The sequence below is a fragment of the Diabrotica undecimpunctata genome, chromosome 4, assembly GCF_040954645.1.
Source record: "Diabrotica undecimpunctata isolate CICGRU chromosome 4, icDiaUnde3, whole genome shotgun sequence".
In the NCBI taxonomy this organism is placed as follows: domain Eukaryota; kingdom Metazoa; phylum Arthropoda; class Insecta; order Coleoptera; family Chrysomelidae; genus Diabrotica; species Diabrotica undecimpunctata.
Genome location: NC_092806.1, coordinates 151,120,900 through 151,138,897, shown reverse-complemented (window position 1 = coordinate 151,138,897; position 17,998 = coordinate 151,120,900). Strand labels below are relative to the sequence as shown.

Sequence of the window (17,998 nt, the reverse complement as noted above, 5' to 3'; positions counted from 1 at the left end):
AGCTCCAAAGATTCACACATCTTCAATACAACAGCCAACAAATAGAATATGATAATATCAGCAGAAAAACCAAATATATGACAACATCTAAATACCCACTACGATATAAAATCAAAATTGATGGGAAAATAATAAAGCAGGAAGCAAGGTATAGATATAACTAGTTACGGAGATGTTGAAGAAGAAGTACGACAACAGATCTTAAAAGCAAGTAAAGCGGCGAGATCTCTTGATGACACAATCTAAAAGAACAAACCCCTCAGACACGACACAAAAACAAGAATATCTAAAACGAGATGACTACTAGAAACAACGGAGATGAAAATACTCCGACGAATATCATGGAAAAGTCTGTTGGATAGGAAGAGAAGTGAAATTATAAGAAGAGCATGCAATATAGAAGACATAAATGGATGGGTGACAAAACGGAAACAGGAGTTGAACGAACAAGTTAGTAGAACGGCAGGAGATAGTATAGTACGAATAGCACGAGATCACCAAATGGACGAAGAAATACTGGCAGACCAAGAAAAAGATGGTGCGATAATTTAAACAGTTTAGGAGGCTAATATTGAAGAAGAAATATACAAGAAGGAAGAATAAAGCTGCATTAATTTCCCGTTTTCACACTGTACAACGGTTTAATTGTTGTTGCAATCCAAACTTATGTATTGTAAAAACTGCTCGTTCAATCTAAATGTCAAGAATCAAACGATGTATCTAGTTTGGTATTCCCACCATTGCATTTCCATTGAGCCCAGTACGTCCTTACTGTTCCACTATATTTAGTTATTTCCTGCTAGATAAGTCTGAATCCATTTTTAAGCCATTCTCTTATGACTTGTAGGTCATTATCTTCTATCAGAAGTGGGAAAGTCCCTATGGAGTACAGTTCAAAGATTGGTACTGCTAAAATCACACAATAAAAGTGTGTTGCAAGAACGTCATAGCAGTCTTTCTAGAGGAAATTTTCGAATCAAAAGAGCACTTGCAAGATTTTAGTGGATAAATTGTCGCCGATGTGTAGAAGATTGGTGCAAAAAATACGATTTATGTAACGGTAGAAAAGCTTCTACAAAAATGGATTTAATAATAAACACCAACAAAACAAAGTATATGAAAATAAACACGCAACCACAAATCCTACGACCACTTGTCATAGAAAACGAAGTCATCGAAGCAGTGAAAGAATAATTTGTACACCTGGGAGCGCTCCTTAACACTGAAAAATAATACTACCGCAGAGATAAAGCGCAGAATTTGCACGGCCAACAGATGCTATTATTTTGGGCTCAACCTTCTCCTTAAATCCACCAATATATCGAGAAATACAGAAATAAAACTCTACAAAACAATAATACGCCCAGTCTTAACATATGGTTCAGAGATCTGGAACAAAAAATAATGAAAACATGGTAGGAAGTTTCGAAAGAAAAGTACTAAGCTGAATCATGGAGCAGTGAATGACAATGGAGTGTGGAGAAGACAATACAACTTCGAACTTTACGGAATATGCCAGGAACCTGATATCGTAAAACATATTAAGATAGGATGTCTGAGGTGCATAGGGCATGTAATGCGGATGGAACAAAATTACCCAGCTAGAGAAACGCTCCTTGAGAGACCCATTGGTCAGAGAAGAAGAGGAACACTCAGAACAAGGTTCCTTGATAACATCGATGAAGATATGAGAAATATGGGAATACGTGCTTGGCGGAGAAAGGCGATGGATAGGGACGACTGGAGAGAAATTCTTGAGGACCCACGAAGTTGTGGTAAAATGGCACAATATCTTTCAGGAAAATCTTTTGAACGACTCGCAGTAGATATTCTATAGAGTCCACTTTCGATCACGAAGAGAGGAAACAAGTACTTAATTGTCGCAATGGATTAAGTTTCAAAATGGTTTAAAATTGCACCCCTTCCTAATCAAGAAGCGACCACAGTAGCAGAAGCATTCACAACACACGTCATATCAAGACATGGAATTCCTCTAGAGTTACATTCTGATCAAGGACGAAATGTTGAATCAGAATTGTGGCAAGAATTAATGAAAATTTTGTGACTAAAAAAGAAGAGTAGCACTACGCCTCTTCATCCGCAATCAGACGGAATGGTCTTAAGACATAATAGAACTTGACATAATAGAACTAGACTTGAGAAAGGCACTCTGCCGAAACAGCTGTAGTGATAAGATTTTATAATAAATTTTGTGGAAGTTTTGAAAACAAAGTTTTCAGTGTTTTATTGTTACATAAAATGAATTTCCATCAAGTAACGGTCGAATCCATCAATCATATTAGAACTGTTTGTCAATACCTTTCAATGTTCGTCGCTGATAATCAAAAGGATTTGGATACTTTAATTTCTCTATTGCTTCTAGCCTATAGAAGATCCGAACATAATATACATATGGTCACCGGAAGAAAAATAAAGCTTCTCAAGATCTAATTTTTTAAAGATTGTCTCCCTGCGAAGAAGAACGTTAATCACTGACGTACATCAAAAATTTGAAAGAAAAATTGAAAAAAGTCTATAAATTTGCTCGTAAAAATTTTAAGCTTCAAAGTGATGAAGCCAAGGCATTCATGCTCCATGGACAACTTTCGAGAGAGGTGACCCAGTATAGTTATACAATCAAAAACGTAAAAAAGGATTTTGTCCGAAACTTTAACGAAACTGGGTACACCGTCCTGTAAAAAATAAACGATCTAATCAACCGCGTGCCGTTTTCGGCTAGAAGTAAACTCAAGGTAGTTCATATCGAGAGATTAACTCCATACCATGGAAATTATCCACCCTGTTGGCTTCAGTCAGTCTCTGATAGACCAGTTATTCGAGGAAAATAACTATAAAGTAAGAAGCAGTAATACGACACGTTTCATATAGAAAAAGTTCCTTGACGAGAATGAAGAACTATTAAAAACCTAGAATGTTCTATCAGTTCAGTTAAAGATGTGATCAAGTATTACAATATTGTTTGCTGATATTTTATCTTTCTTATATAATATTTAACTGGCATATTTTAATAAGTAAAGTTTTATTTCGCACAAAACCCTGTCAAATCTTGTTCTTTATTCCTACAAGATCAGAATCTCTATTAGCATTGTCACCCTTTTATTCATAAGATCTCTTTTAAGGTTCCTCAGACGCTTTCTACAGTAAGAGAAAAGATTTTATTCAACGATAGTATGCGACTGAAAACAGTGGATGAATGGTGTCGAAAGATTTTGTGATACAATGTACTAAGATACATTTACATATCAAAACTAATATAGGAAACTGTAGATTAGAAAAGATAACATTGAATTTTAATGCATATGAATGCCTTGAATGATAATGAAAGAAAAAAAAATCGAAGTTTTAAATTTGGAATTAATGTGGAATATTTGTGACTACCCATTGCAATATTTAATAGATATTTTTATTATACACACATATTTATATACAGTATAATACAAAAGTATGGAATAAATTGATTATTTTTGAATGGCCCTCAATTGCTATATATTTGTCGGACATTACGTCATTGGTTTGTATTTAAAAAAGGGATCCCAAAGTGTATGGAGACAATTGATTTGTAAACACTGGGCAGCACACGGTTTCTTTTAGATTAGTTCTGAGAAGTAGTGTTGGGGGGTTTCTTCAGGGTCGCTCAGGTAAAGTCATAACTTAAAGTCAGAATGTATCATAAAAAATGGACCTTTTCAGAATCCCAGGACTCATCAACAGCCCTTGTGGAGAGTCACACCTCACCACCTCACCTAGGGCAGATGTCATTGTGCAATGAGATTGGAAACCACAGAAAACCAATCTGCTTTTCTCCTGTATTTCTTCGATTACTTAATATGTTGCCCTCTATAAAGCAAATTACAGAATTTTGTTCCTGAAAGATAGATTTAATTCAAATAACGTAACCTTGTTTAAAAAATTCTTTTTCTTTTGCTAAATGAAGATAGCAACGGAGTAGGATGAAATACCAGTTGAATTTTTGAAAGTTTTCAACGAGAACAACCTGAATGTAATGCTGAAACTATGTATTCAATAAGATATAGGACACTGGTCAAATTCCACCGGACTGGCGTAAGTCTACGTTTGTGACACTTTCGAATGAATCAAGTTCTAAGACGTTTAATGAGCCACGCCCTTAAAATCTTCTTGCGTATTATCCATTCCAGACGAACAAAATTAGAACAAAATATTGGTAAAACGCAGTTCGGCTTTAGATACGGTTTTGGAACGCGAGAGCTTTTTTGCAATACAAGTCTTGTTTCAAAAATACCTGGACCAACAAAAAGATATTTAGGCCTGCTTTATTGACTATAAGAAAGCATTCGTCACCATCAAACATGACAAACTTATAGAATTATTACATCTTTCAGGACTTGACACTAAGGACGTCTAGATTATTAAAAATTTATATTGCAATCAAAAAGTCCACATCAAGTATGGACATTTGGTGTGTGAAAACATAACCCTTTTCTAAGATGGTTAGACAGGGCTGCATCCTTTAGGTGCTAATATTCAACCTGTACGCGGAACAAATAATTCTAGAGGCACTGGAAGAGTACAATTAAGGTTAAGGTACTGTTATACTGGCAGATAATATTAAAAGACTCGCAGATAAAACTGTTGTACTGGCCGATAATATCAAAGATTTACAGATGATGCTCAACAAAGTAAATGCTACAGGTAACCAATTTGAACTTAAGATAAACAGAAAGAAAACTAAATTTATGGTGAATATTAAAAAGAACATTCGAGATATCCCATACGTATGTCAAAATGTAACCTACTCTCTATGTTTCACACCTCTACGGAGTATTAAAAGTAGCAACTATAAAAAAATTGGGGCGTTTAGAAATGTGGCTGTTCCGGCGTATACTGAGAATAACTTGGACAGACAGAGTGACCAATACAGAGGTATTGAGACGATTTGGTAAAGAGATGGCATTGTTAACAACTGTTAAAAGGAGGAAAGCGGCATATCTGGGCAATGTGTGTCGTAATGATAAGTACAGTCTACTATAGCTTATAGTGGAAGAGACAGTGGTAGATTGAGGGTAGAAAAGGGTTAAGAAGAAAGAAAATATTCCGGTTGACAGACTTAAGTGAATGGTTCCAAATACCAGAAGCTGCAAACACAATACATGCGGCACAAAGAAAATATCGTATGATGGTTCCAACCTCCGGTAGAAGACGACTCATAAAGAAATTAACATAAACCCTGATTTATATAAGGTTATACTTTAAAATTTTAACTGTGCTAACAAGAGAAATCTGACGTGCAAGGAAATTTATGTGTTTAGTCTACATTAAATAAATACTCACCGTCAGGAAAGACTTGTCTCATTTTAAGGTACGAAGTAGTCAACCGAATAACTGATGCTTTATCAAGTTGTGATGTGATCGCAGCTGGAAGTGGCAGTAATTTTGCTAGCTCCAAAAATTCGGCGTTTTCCTTTTCTCTTCTACTCCTAGCTGCATTTTTACTTTTTTCCTTCATGGCACCCTTAGTGCCAAGCACTCCTGCTGAAACAAAACAACGATTTTAATATGCTATATTTGATGATTAAAAATAAAGTCACTAAGGCAATTATATGGTTACTGTTTTACCAACAAATACAATTTTTTTGGCTTAATAAGAGTGAGATTTTGGGATTAAATGCTATGGTACTAGGATCATCATTAACAGATCTTCTATTCCACTGTTGAATGTATGCCTCCCTTAGGTGTGCCCATTCATTTATGTTCAAGATATTTAAGAAGTTAATAATTTCTTATAAGATTAACTAGATACTAAAAAATTGATTTATTTAAATTTAATAAGAGTATATGGAAAAGTTGTTGATAAATAATATATATTGAACATAATTATATTTTAAACAAATACATAAAAAATAGTAATAAAAAGACGACTTAAGAAAAGGTTTGTTCATCCCGTAGTCATTAGCTGCTTTGTTTTGCATAATTTTGTAACGAAAATACGATAAATATTATTATTTTAACGTTGTACCCGGTTTAAAAAAAGAACGAGCAAATTTAGTCAAGTAGATAACGAAATAAGTCATTTTTTTTTCGAGAGCTGTATCTTCTGACAGTGGCTACCGTATCTCCTTGTACTCTAGTCGAAACGCATTTTTGTTAAAAACATTGACTTTTGTTATAAAAAATTGGTTAATTTCAGCCCTTAGTTTTGTTAAAGTGATTAAAAAAAGAGCTATCTTGGCTCCGAATAGTCGTAGAACCTTTTTTCTTTTTTAAAAAGTTGAGTTTTTTAACCAGTTTTTCGAATATTTTCTTGCCATTTAATTTGAACTCAATTCTATGATTATTAGAATTATTTATAATATTAACAAGTGCTAGTTATTATTAAATCATTTTGTGTACATAAATGTAATTTTTTTTCCATAGGTTAGTAGTATACCTCTTAATAAAGAAAAAGCCCCGGATTATTGAGATCCATACAGGCAAATTATGTAGAACAGCATTAGAAATTAGCCCATTTTTAAAAAAATCCTATAAACAAATTAAATTTCGCAAAACTATTTAAGTAATCTAGCCCATCTTTTGCACACAGTTCAAACACAGTAAAACTTTCAAGTTTAGGTACATTTAAATAAATTTTAATAAATAATAAAAAAGTTCACAAAAGGACTAGAGATGGATTTCTATGGACAACAGAAACAAGTATGGCGCTTCATAAGACAACAAAGAAGCGAAATGAAAGAACTAGTTGAAATAGAACACATACAAGAGGATACATGGGTGGCCTTCCTGACAGAAATGTTTAAAAAACAAAACGAAGAACCTTTACCAGAAACGCCAAATATAATAACTGAGGAAAAGACCGAAATCTCCCAAAACGATGTGAAAGAAGGAATAAACAAATTAAAAATCAGAAAGTCACCAGGAGAAGATCAAATACCAAATGAACTCTTAAAATATGGTGGTGATCATCTTGTACAACAACTGCAACTTCTTATTAATAAAATAATCACCACGAACAGAATACCAGATGAATGGAGGAGAGCGATCATGGTGATGTTTTATAAAACAGGAGATAAGAAAGACCCCAATAATTACACAGCTCAACAAAAAAAAATTTTTGTCTTGCTGCCGAAAAAAAATCAACTGATTTTGGTTAATTCATCTGTGCTGATTCCAAAAATACAAACCTTTTCTTTGTATCAGCTCTAGTTTTCGAGATATAACATACTCATCAAATACTTAAATATTGTTACATTTCTGTATATTCCACCACTATAACTGCAATATGTTTATAAACCAACTTAACAAATTCTAATACAAATACATACTAATGACTTCTAATTAAAGTGTTCTTTTTGGAAATGCCCATAACTTGAAATTAGCGCTAATTGCTTTTAACTGTTGTCCGATAAGTAAATAGTATTTTCTCTGAAACGGCCTTAATAAATTCCTATAAAGTCAACTGCGTTCTTTTGTAAAATATAGTTTGAACCTGAGTTTCGTTGCAAGAGTTTGTTTTAGACAACTGAAAACCATGGCTTCTACAAGCAGGCGTTGTTGTGTGAATAACCCGGACGTTTTTTGCTACAAATGTGGCGAGTACATTGTAAAGAAAGGTAGAAAACCAGTTTCTGATTTTTAAAAAAGGTCATATCAAGGCTATTTTGGTGTTCATTTAGAAGATCAAGATAAATCCTGGGCTCCACATGTAGTGTGCAAAACTTGTCTGGAAAACTTGCGACAGTAGACGAAAGGACAACGAAAATGTTTAATGTTTGGTGGTATGGAGGGAACCAAAAAATCATTTTGACGATTGCTATTTCTGTTTTGTGAATATAAAGAGCATTAATCGTAACAATCGACATACGTGGACATAACCTATACATCCTAACCTGGATTCAGCAATAAGACCAATTCCACATCAGCTTGAACAGATACCCATTCTAATATTTAGCTGTCTACCTACGTTACCAGAGGATAATGTCGAAACGTTATCTGATGAACTACAGACTAATAGATTTGAGGAAGACGACAGTGATTTTGAAGAGAAGTCAACATGTCCTGAACTCTTTACTCAGAAAGAGCTGAGTGATCTTATCAGAGATTTGAACCTTCCAAAGGATTCTTCCGAGTTGCTTGCCTCCAGACTAAAGCAAAAGAATCTTCATAACCCAGACACCAAAATTACATACTACCGTAATAAAGAAAAAGATATTTTGCCTTTTTTTTCTCAGCAAAATGATATGGTTTTTTGTAATAATATTAAAGGACTGTTAGACAAAATGGGTATATCGAAATATACACCAGATCACTGACGTCTTTTTATCGACAGTTCCAAACAAGGTTTAAAGTGTTTACATAATGGCAACAAATATGGAAGTATACCAATTGGGCATTCTACAAAAATGAAAGAAGAATATAAAACAATTTCGCTGGTGCTAAAATACAAAATATTCTTGTTTCCTGTGTCTTTGAGAAGCAGGGCTAAGGACCAACACTAGAGTAGAAGAAAATGACATCCCAGAGATGCTTTAGTTCAAAGAGAAGCTAATGTAGTTAACGAAGCAGTGGTCGACCGAGAGAAAATAATATTACCTCAGTTATATATTAAACTAGGGGTGATGAAACAATTTGTAAAGGTCCTAGATCCTAAAGGTCGATTTTAACAAAAACGGTTGTCATATGAGTATTAAAATTCATTACCTCCACAGCCACTTAGACCGTTTCCCAGAAAATTTTGGTGACCTTAGTAAAGAACAAGGGGAACGCTTCCACCAAGATATCAAAACGATGGAAGAGAGGTATCAGGGGAGATGGGACACTCACATGATGGCGGATTACTGCTGGAGTCTTTAAAGGGACCGTCCTTTTAAAGCCTTTGCAAGAAAATCATATAAAAGGAAGTTTTAAGGTGACTCTGAATAGCAGATTTGTGCTACAATGCTGGTTAGGTTAGATGAAAATTTAAGTTTTTTTGACAGATATTTGTGATGATTTTTGTAAGTACATTATTGTACAATAAATATCTTACTTTTTATTAGTGTTTTGTTTATTTAATTGGTAGCAGCACTACATATATGTAGCTAGTGCTGCGTTAAATTACCCTATATGTTAGAAATGTGATCTGTTGTATTTCCTAAAAACGATCTGATGGAGCAAATCTGATAGCATTTTTGGATTCAGCAGACCCAAATTACTTAAAATTAGTCAAAAAATTTCCGGCAGCAAACTGTGTGTTTACCAGTGTTATCGAGCAATAAATCTATTAAATACAACACTCAAATTGACAATAAGAATAATAGCGACAAAAATAAACGAACGAATATTTCTGCAAGAGGAACAGCAAGGATTTCGGACAGAAGATTATGCATCATGCACGGATGCAGTTTTTGTAATAAGACAAATAAAAGAAAAGTCGCTGGAATACAACAAATCAGCATATATGTGTCTGATAGATTTGAAGAAAGCGTATGATAGAGTGAGAATTCGGGACGCGATACATTTATTATATGAAAAGGGAATATCACTGGATTTAGTAAAAACCATTGAGAATATATAATATAAAGATAACATAGCTATGGTAAGATGTAAAGGAAAACTATCGCAACCTATCAAATATGTAACTGGCATTAGACAAGGAGATTCGCTGAGCCCAGTAATATTTAATCTGATAATGGATGAAATCATAAAGAAAGTTAAAAAAAGAAGAGGATATAGAGTGGGAGAAAAGGAAATAAGGATAATATGCTACGCCGACGACGCCATAATAACAGCCGAAAATGAAGATGACCTACAAAGATTAATTAAAGAATTCGAAGATACGGCGCTCATATTCAACATGGGGATCTCAACAGAGAAAACTAAAGCGATAGTGATATCAGCGGAACCGAGAAGATGTAAACTAGTCGTAAATAACAAAATAATAGAACAAGTGATGGAAACTGAATACTTGGGAATAAAACTGTCAAGCTACGGAAAAGTGGAAGAAGAAGTACAAAAACAAGTGAACATGACAAACAGAGCAGCAGGATATCTCAACAACACAATCATAAGAAACAAATACCTCACAACGGAAACGAAAACCAGGATATATAAATCAACAATAAGACCGATAATGACGTACACAGCGGAAACAAGAGCAGATACGGCGAAAACACAAGACTACTGGAAACAACAGAAATGAAAGTCTTACGAAAAATAACAAACCAAACTCTAAGAGACAGAGTAAGAAGTGAGAAAATACGAGCGAGATGTGGTATAGAGGAAATAAACGCGTGGACAAAAAGAAGAAAAGTGGAATGGAATCAACACATCGAAAGAATGACAGAAAATAGAATAGTACGAATAGCAAGAGACAGATCGCCAAATGGAAGAAGATCATTGGGACGACCGAGATAAAGATGGTCAGACAACGTCAATTGAGGCTAAAAACCGAAGTAAAACAGTCATTTTGCCTATTTATAAAGTAGGAAGAAGAAGAAGAATAAAAAAGTTATTAACAATATGCAAAAACGGCGATTTTGTTGTTCATTTTCAACTGATTTTAATTTAGCATATTTCATTTTGTGTATTTTTTTTTCTGAAAAGTTATGTTGAAATTGTGTCGAGTAAAAACCTAATGACCTATATTGACATTTTTCTATTCATCTAAACGTAAACTCGTGTTATCAATAATGAATTATTATCAGACATCAAATACATTAAGCATAAAACATTTTTGTTGTGATATCAAAGTTTCTTATCAAAGTCTTTCCCCTTAGAATTTAGTTAGTTTAGTAAAATGTGTAATTTTTGGGTCTAATTAGGAAAAACCTAACGGCCACTTGGACGCCTACACAATACATCGTTAAGCGTTGAAAAGAAATTACGGTTTGAACTTTCTCTGAGTAATTACTGATATTTAACAATTTCATTGCCATCTTCAATTAATACACTGTACACGTCCAAACTTGTATTTTGTAGCATTTGCTAACCTCTGAGTTGGCAAATAATTTTTTCAAATATCTCCTGTATTTTAAGTAGTTTTTCTGAAAAATCTGCAGATACAGAGGTGCAAAGGAAAATTTTAAATCAATATTTTCTTCAAAAATACACTGCTGGACGAAAAAACACTGGGTCTTTTGACGTGAAACGGTTAAAATGTCCAATGGCTTTTCTCCTTGTCTACTGTTGTGTTCATATCTTCTTATATTTTGATATCTTCTCTAGCAAATTACGTATTTTTCGTAGAACTCAGTTCAAATTTCTATCCCCTTTTCTTTAGTAGAGGCATATGTATTTTCTGTTTTCCTTTTAACCTCAAATAATAGTCCAGTTGTCTTCAATTTTGCAGAGAATGCATTTTTGGGACTCCAAACAATATGCAAAAACGTTTACCAGCTTTACCCCCCCGGACATCCCCTAAAAGCCAAACCTCATTAGGGGGAACGGAAAAATCTTGACGGCGCTTGAAGCAAACGGTGATTTTGAATGTCAGTTACGCACGCAAAATCAATTTTAAATAAAATTTGTATCAACTCAACATCTTTTGATCAAAGTGCCCTATCGACAAAAATCAAAATGCGTTTTAAAGGTAAATATTGCAGCTTTTGTATGCGATTTTTACATTTTGCCGCAAGTGAAGTCAGTTTTATCTCTTCAATAAATACACCCTGCGCTATTTTTGTCACATTTCTCATGAGATCAATAAACTTTATCACTTCCATTGACCGGTCGTAGAGAAATTTCCATTTTTATGGTTTAATCTTCTAAACTTATAATATGAAATTTCGATATTGTGTTTTGGCAACAAATATGAAGCAATTGAAATATGCCTAAAAATTTATGCCGCAGAATTTAACATTACAAACAATCACACGTTACGGGAAATGTCTCCACGAAGATGGTATTGGGTGGAATTCGTAGCTGCAGTTGTGTAGTTTGGAAAAGCGTACTTATGTAATCGAAAAGAAGCAGTTTTAAACGTTTTAGATCGTTTGTACAACAAGATTTGGCAACAAATGCCTCACATTTGTTATCAAAATTCAAAAACCGAAATTTCATGCTACAGGTTTTGAAGATTAGGCTCTAGTAATAAAAAAATAAATTGATTTAAAATTTTAAAATTTGGAAATCTGTGAAAAGTTTACAAGATGTTACGTGTGGTCTGTACTTTTGTATGGATGTGAAACTTGGACTTTAAACGCCGATATCATGAATAAAATCGAGGCGTTTGAGATGTGGTTGTATCGAAGGATGCTAAAAATTCCATGGACTAGCAGAACTAGAAACGAAGAAGTTCTTCGAAGAATGGGACATCAACGAACTCTATTAAATATTATTAAGAGGCGTAAACTAGAATATCTTGGACATATAATCAGAGGACCAAGATATGAGTTCCTTCGGCTAATTATCAACGGTAAAATCGAAGGAAAGAAATGGATAGGACGGAAGAAACTCTCTTGGTTGAGGAATTTGCGGCAGTGGACAGGTTTGACAGCGGACCAATTGCTACACGTAGCGCAAGACCGAGATCAGTATAAAAATATTATAAGCATGGTAGTCGCCGACGTTCCGTAGGGATATGGCACTCTAAGAAGAAGAATAAAAATTCCATAGTGAACGGTCAATGAAAGTGATACATTTTATTGATCTCATGAGAATCGTGAAAATGGCAAAAATCGCGCAATGGATATCTTTAACACCTTTATAAAAACTGCAAACTTATTTAATTTGTGGCAAAATACTAGTTGATACAATTGTTATTCAAAATTGATTTCGCGCGCGTTACTTATTCTGATAGAACGGTTTAAGTGCTAATAAATATTTTTGTTCAAAATTATCTCAGCTACATTTTTTATTAGAAAATTTTTTTTCTACGGCCTACAGATCCTTGATAACGGTTTTTTTCGTTTTCCCCCATTACAAGACGGGCTTTTAGAGGGGTAAAACTTTTTTGAAAATTTTTTGAGGTCTCAAAATTAACATTCTCAGAAAAATTTCGCTTCTTCGTATAATTTTTAGAGGTTCAATGGCATTTTCGTCTTTGACGACTGAAGTATAACATTTTCTGTAAGATATTTGTTTGCAAATTTATCATTATTCTGTTTATACTCTTCTTCTTCTCATTGCGCCGTCTCCTTTCGAAGGTTGGCGATCCAAATGGCAATTGTAGTTTTGGGAACTGCTGCGCGAAAGATCTCTGCGGATGAGCGGTCGAACCATCTTCTTAGGTCTTTCAGCCACGAGTTCTGGCGTCTTCCTACTGATCTTTTGCCCTGTACTTTTCCTTCCAGTATAACTTGAAGTAATTCATATCTTTCGCCTCTCAGCACATGACTCAAGTATTGCATTTTCCTCTCTTTGATTATTCTTAGTAATTCTTTTTGTTTACACATGCGACGAAGTACCTCAACATTAGTAACTCTTTGTATCCATGGAATCCTCAACATTCGTCTGTATATATACATCTCAAAGGCATCTATTCTTTTTTCTATTTCAGAGTCCATTGTCCAACTTTCACAGCCATACAGTAAGACAGAAAAAACGTAACATCTGATCATTCGGATTCTAAGCTGTAGACTAAGGTCTGATCTTGTAAAAAAAAAAAGTTTATACTTTGCTACACCATAAATCCCACATATATCAGAATTCGAACTGTGGTATTGCAGAAGGATGATACGTGGACGCATCGTGTTACCAACGAGGTCAAGATCTAAAGCTAATCTGCACAGTACAACATAGAAAACTCTCATATTTTGGTCATTTTGGTCATGGAAGCAGATGGATCTCCTGGCTGAAAAATCTGAGACAGAGAAGGGATACGAGTAAAACAGCGTTAGACTTGTTTAGAACCGCTGTAAGCAAACGTAAGTTGGCCAGAATTATCGCCAACGTCCAATGAGGAGATTGCACGGGAAGAAGAAGAAGAAAATAACACTCCAGAAAATCTATTTGTTCCACCGCTTTTGATGAGGGCGCTCTTCATATTTTTACTGTTTCATTTCCTATTTTTTTACTATGTATTTCAAATACATTTTTATACATATAAATACAATATTTACTCTTGCTTTGCATTATTTATTGGCTTTTTCTCTTGTTTGTAAATTAAACTTTCTTCGCTTACTTTTTTCTTTTTCAGGCTCTCCCGTATAGTTTTTCTTTCAACAAGTAAGGATGACAGACATGATGGAAGAAAAAGCCAGAACAAAGTTTGCTGAGCTAGAGAACCACCCAAGTCCGATACTGCGAGAGATAATAACATATGATGAGTTCCATCGATGGAATCACAAAAGACCAAAACAGCTAATCCTGGACAACATATTAAGTCTAGAAAATCGTAGCTCTTTTCAGACATCTCTCAAAAAAATTACAAAAAACTTAAAAAACGGCTTCGGCCACCAAAAAAATTACAAAACTACTAACAAAAAGGTGAAAGCCATCAAAAAAATTAACAAAAAACCCTAAACCCGGGCACGAGAGGCCCACATCCTCGAGCGCCAAGTCGCCGAATACGGAGCGGGGACTTGGGGCCCGAGCAAGTAATTTCAGATTCGATGATAAGTCACCGGAGAATGGAGATAGAGGGAAAAGAGCGCCTTGCGCTAACTTCCTTTTGATCCGGATAGGATATAGTGTTGGAGTTCATGTACCCAAGGCTTCCACACGACAAGCACTTTGCTGAAAGAGAGCCCCTATCGCGCATTAAAGTGAGGGATGGACTGGAGCATTAGAGCGCGGTGGACTGTGACTTCAGAGTACAAGATTTAATTCTCCTCGCTCCAATGAATTGTAAGACCCAAGTGTCATTCTAAGGTGTGCACAAGTCTCACAGGCTGGGATAATTAATATTTAAATGGGAATAAGCCACAATTAAAGGTTAAAATACGTTTATTGACGTTTCAATTTCCACTTCGGAAATCGTTCTCAAAATACAAACATTAGTAAATTTTTTTTTTTTTTAATTAAATTGTTTGCATACTTTAAGCCTTTCTTGGTTACCTGTTGCATGGTGACTATAAATATGGTCTTTCTCTTCATTATTTCCTTGTATTTTTTATCCTGGTCTTCTGTGCTTTTTATTCCTATTCATTTGTTATTAAAATGTAGTGTTCAGTAGATAGTATTCACTGCCTATTTCATAACTTTCATCTCACTCTTATGCCTCTTATCCAGCTCCTCTGTTTTTTCCACTGTAGCATAGTCAATAACTAATTGTTTGTTTCTTGACTGTGATGATTATTATTCTCTTGTGATCTTTTGTATCTTTTTATGTTGGAAATGTGTATTCATGATCACCATGTTATTGTCTAAACAGAATTCAAGTAATAGTTTATCGTTATTGTTGATTTTATTGTCTCCGTATGCTACAAATATAGATTTTGTAAATTTAAAGGACAAAAGGAAGCAATAAAAAGACATGATATAGCCGGTAGCAAACGTTATGAAGATCTCGTTGTAAGGCTTTCTCCTCTTCAAGGAATGACTTTCACCCTTTTTTATGGGGGGACTGAATAGGGGATTTTTAAACATTTATTGTGTTGGACTGAAAGTTGTGGTAGAAGCTAGGTTGTGTGTATGGATTAGCTTTCAGTTCTCGCTCATATTCATTGTTACCATTTATTTACATTCCTGCAGTTACTATTTGTACATGTCTATGTTATTAGAAACGGCATATCTTTATTGCAGGCTATTTATTGTCGGCGATATTTCAGTGTGATTGTTTCAAAGATATTCCAGTACTCATCAGGAAGTTCGTTGCCCGCTATCTTGTAGAAGTTTAGCTGACAGGAATCGAACTTTTAGTTTTAGGAAGCCTGGTGAGGACTTGTCCTCGTCGGTGGCATGTCTTTTTAAAAACCTCCTTTGCTCTGTTGTTCGAGCTTTTCTATAGTAGATAAAACGTATCTCTTGCTGAGGTTTTGCATCCTATCTTGAATAGGAGGAATGTTTACTAATAATTGATGTAATAACGCTGACGGATAATCACGTTTTTTGCCCTTAATTCTCCTATGAATTTTTCTCTCAGTAGCCATGACTTGGTTAATTTTTCTTCTGTTAAGAGTTGTGTAGATTTTAAAGAAAGGACATGATGAGTTTCCAAAATTATATATCACTGCACAATCCAGTACATTCCACAAAATCTAGTAAATTTGGCATGTGTCGCTGAAACATTAGTTACTTCAGAAGAATGATAATCAAGAAGAAACTTCGAAAGATGTTAATGTTTTAGCAAAGCACACGAAGCTAACTATATTTTGTCGGAATAAAAAGTGTTTTTTATATTACAATATATTTTTAATTCTTAGATACTGTACGTAAAGAACTTTTAGTTTAAGATCAATAAATCATTAGTTATAGTAAATTTTTTAGCGCAATATTTTTGCTATATTGTGATATAACCGTAAATAAAACCTGTAATGATGCACTTACAATAGAAATTTGTTGTTTTTTAGTCAATAAACCACATTTTATTATGCTATAAAAAGAGAAATAATTATTTTCATAAGCACATCCACTTAAAAACGTTACTTTCACGAGAGCACCTTGTTGTCTCTTGATTTTAATTAAAGACGAAATGAATAAATTTATTTGAAAGCCTTTTGAGTGTCCAAATACGAGGAGAGCTCTTGAAAATTTGCATACCGTTGGGAAAAAAAGACATCAGCGAGATGTTTTCGCCAGTGCTCGAGCGGTATTCGGTCTCTACTTATTTCGGTTTTTTTTTTTTTGTAATTTGTATTTTTAAAATGGAGTCTCATTCAAGAGAAGTGTATGCGGGAAGTAGGAGGAAATAATCATATATATTTATAATTTTGATCAGATAAAAGGCATATATCGAGCACAGTTTAATTAAATCTTGCCCAAGTACTTTCGAAGTATTCATTTGACTCTCGACCTGTAAACATCGATACGAATTAGGCGAAAGTTTATAGTGGTGATTAAAAACGGGCTCCGGCCGCGTTTTTACCGTCATTATCGTTCAAGTGGATATACTATTTATAAACTATTTAAAAATTAAAATATACAGTTTTAACAATTAAAATGAGTGCTCCACCAGATTTATCGGTGAGTGTTCCTTTTTATACTGCTACTGTTAATGGTCAAATAATAAATACTCAATATCAGCAACAGCAAATTCAACCAGAATGCCCAAATGTCCTTTTTCCACAAAATTTACAACCAAATTCAGCACAAATTTTAAATAACCCACCAACAACAATATATTATGTTCCTAACCAAGTACTATCACAATCTTCCTCAAACTGTCAATACAATCCTAAAATAAATCCCACATTATCTTCACCTCAAAATGGAGCTTACGATTCGATTGAGATGACACGTACATTACAAAGCGAAGAATCTTCAGGGGAAATCAGCGACATTGAGTCATCGGACATCCACGAATGGCAAACTATACAACATAGTAACAAAAAACGCAAAATTAATCCTCCGACACCAACAGAAAACGAAGACACAGTAGTAACTAGCAATAAATTTCAGATTCTACAAAATGAAAACGAAAACGACAACAATAACAGTACAGAAAATACCAACGAAACTCCAGCAACCTCTAAACCCCCACCAATTTTTATATATGGTGTTACTGAATACAATAAAATGGTTAATAGCCTATCGGAAGTAACACAAACAGAGACATTCTATTGTACAGCATTAAAGAACAACACAATAAAAATAAATTCCCGTGACTCAGAAACATACCGAAAACTGGTAAGACATTTAAACAGCAAAAAAATTGTGCATCATACGTACCAAATGAAAGAGGATAGAGCATACAGAGTTGTAATTCGTAATCTACATCATACAGTGCCCATTAATATAATAAAAAGCGAAATAGAAAAACATGGGCATTTAGTACGCAATATTGTAAATATAAAACACAGAGTAAGTAAGGACCCTCTAATGATGTTCTACGTCGATATAGAACCTAATCGAAATAATAAAAAAATATATGAAATTCAATTTATAAACAATGCGAAAATAGTTATTGAGCCACCGTATAAAAAGA

General features: G+C 34.3%; 1 protein-coding gene across 10 annotated transcripts in view; it reads right to left on the bottom strand.

Moving 5' to 3' along the window:
• Positions 1-17,998, bottom strand: part of sim (bHLH transcription factor single-minded) — a 150,073-nt gene that overhangs the window by 16,058 nt on the left and 116,017 nt on the right. For 5 of the 10 annotated variants that reach the window (XM_072530544.1, XM_072530543.1, XM_072530537.1 and 2 more), the window contains one exon: positions 5,332-5,532. In XM_072530544.1, the coding sequence (XP_072386645.1) occupies positions 5,332-5,506 (175 nt within the window). In that variant the 5' untranslated portion in view covers positions 5,507-5,532. The remainder of the gene's footprint in view (positions 1-5,331; positions 5,533-17,998) is intronic. The other 5 variants (XM_072530542.1, XM_072530545.1, XM_072530539.1 and 2 more) reach the window with 1 other exon arrangement.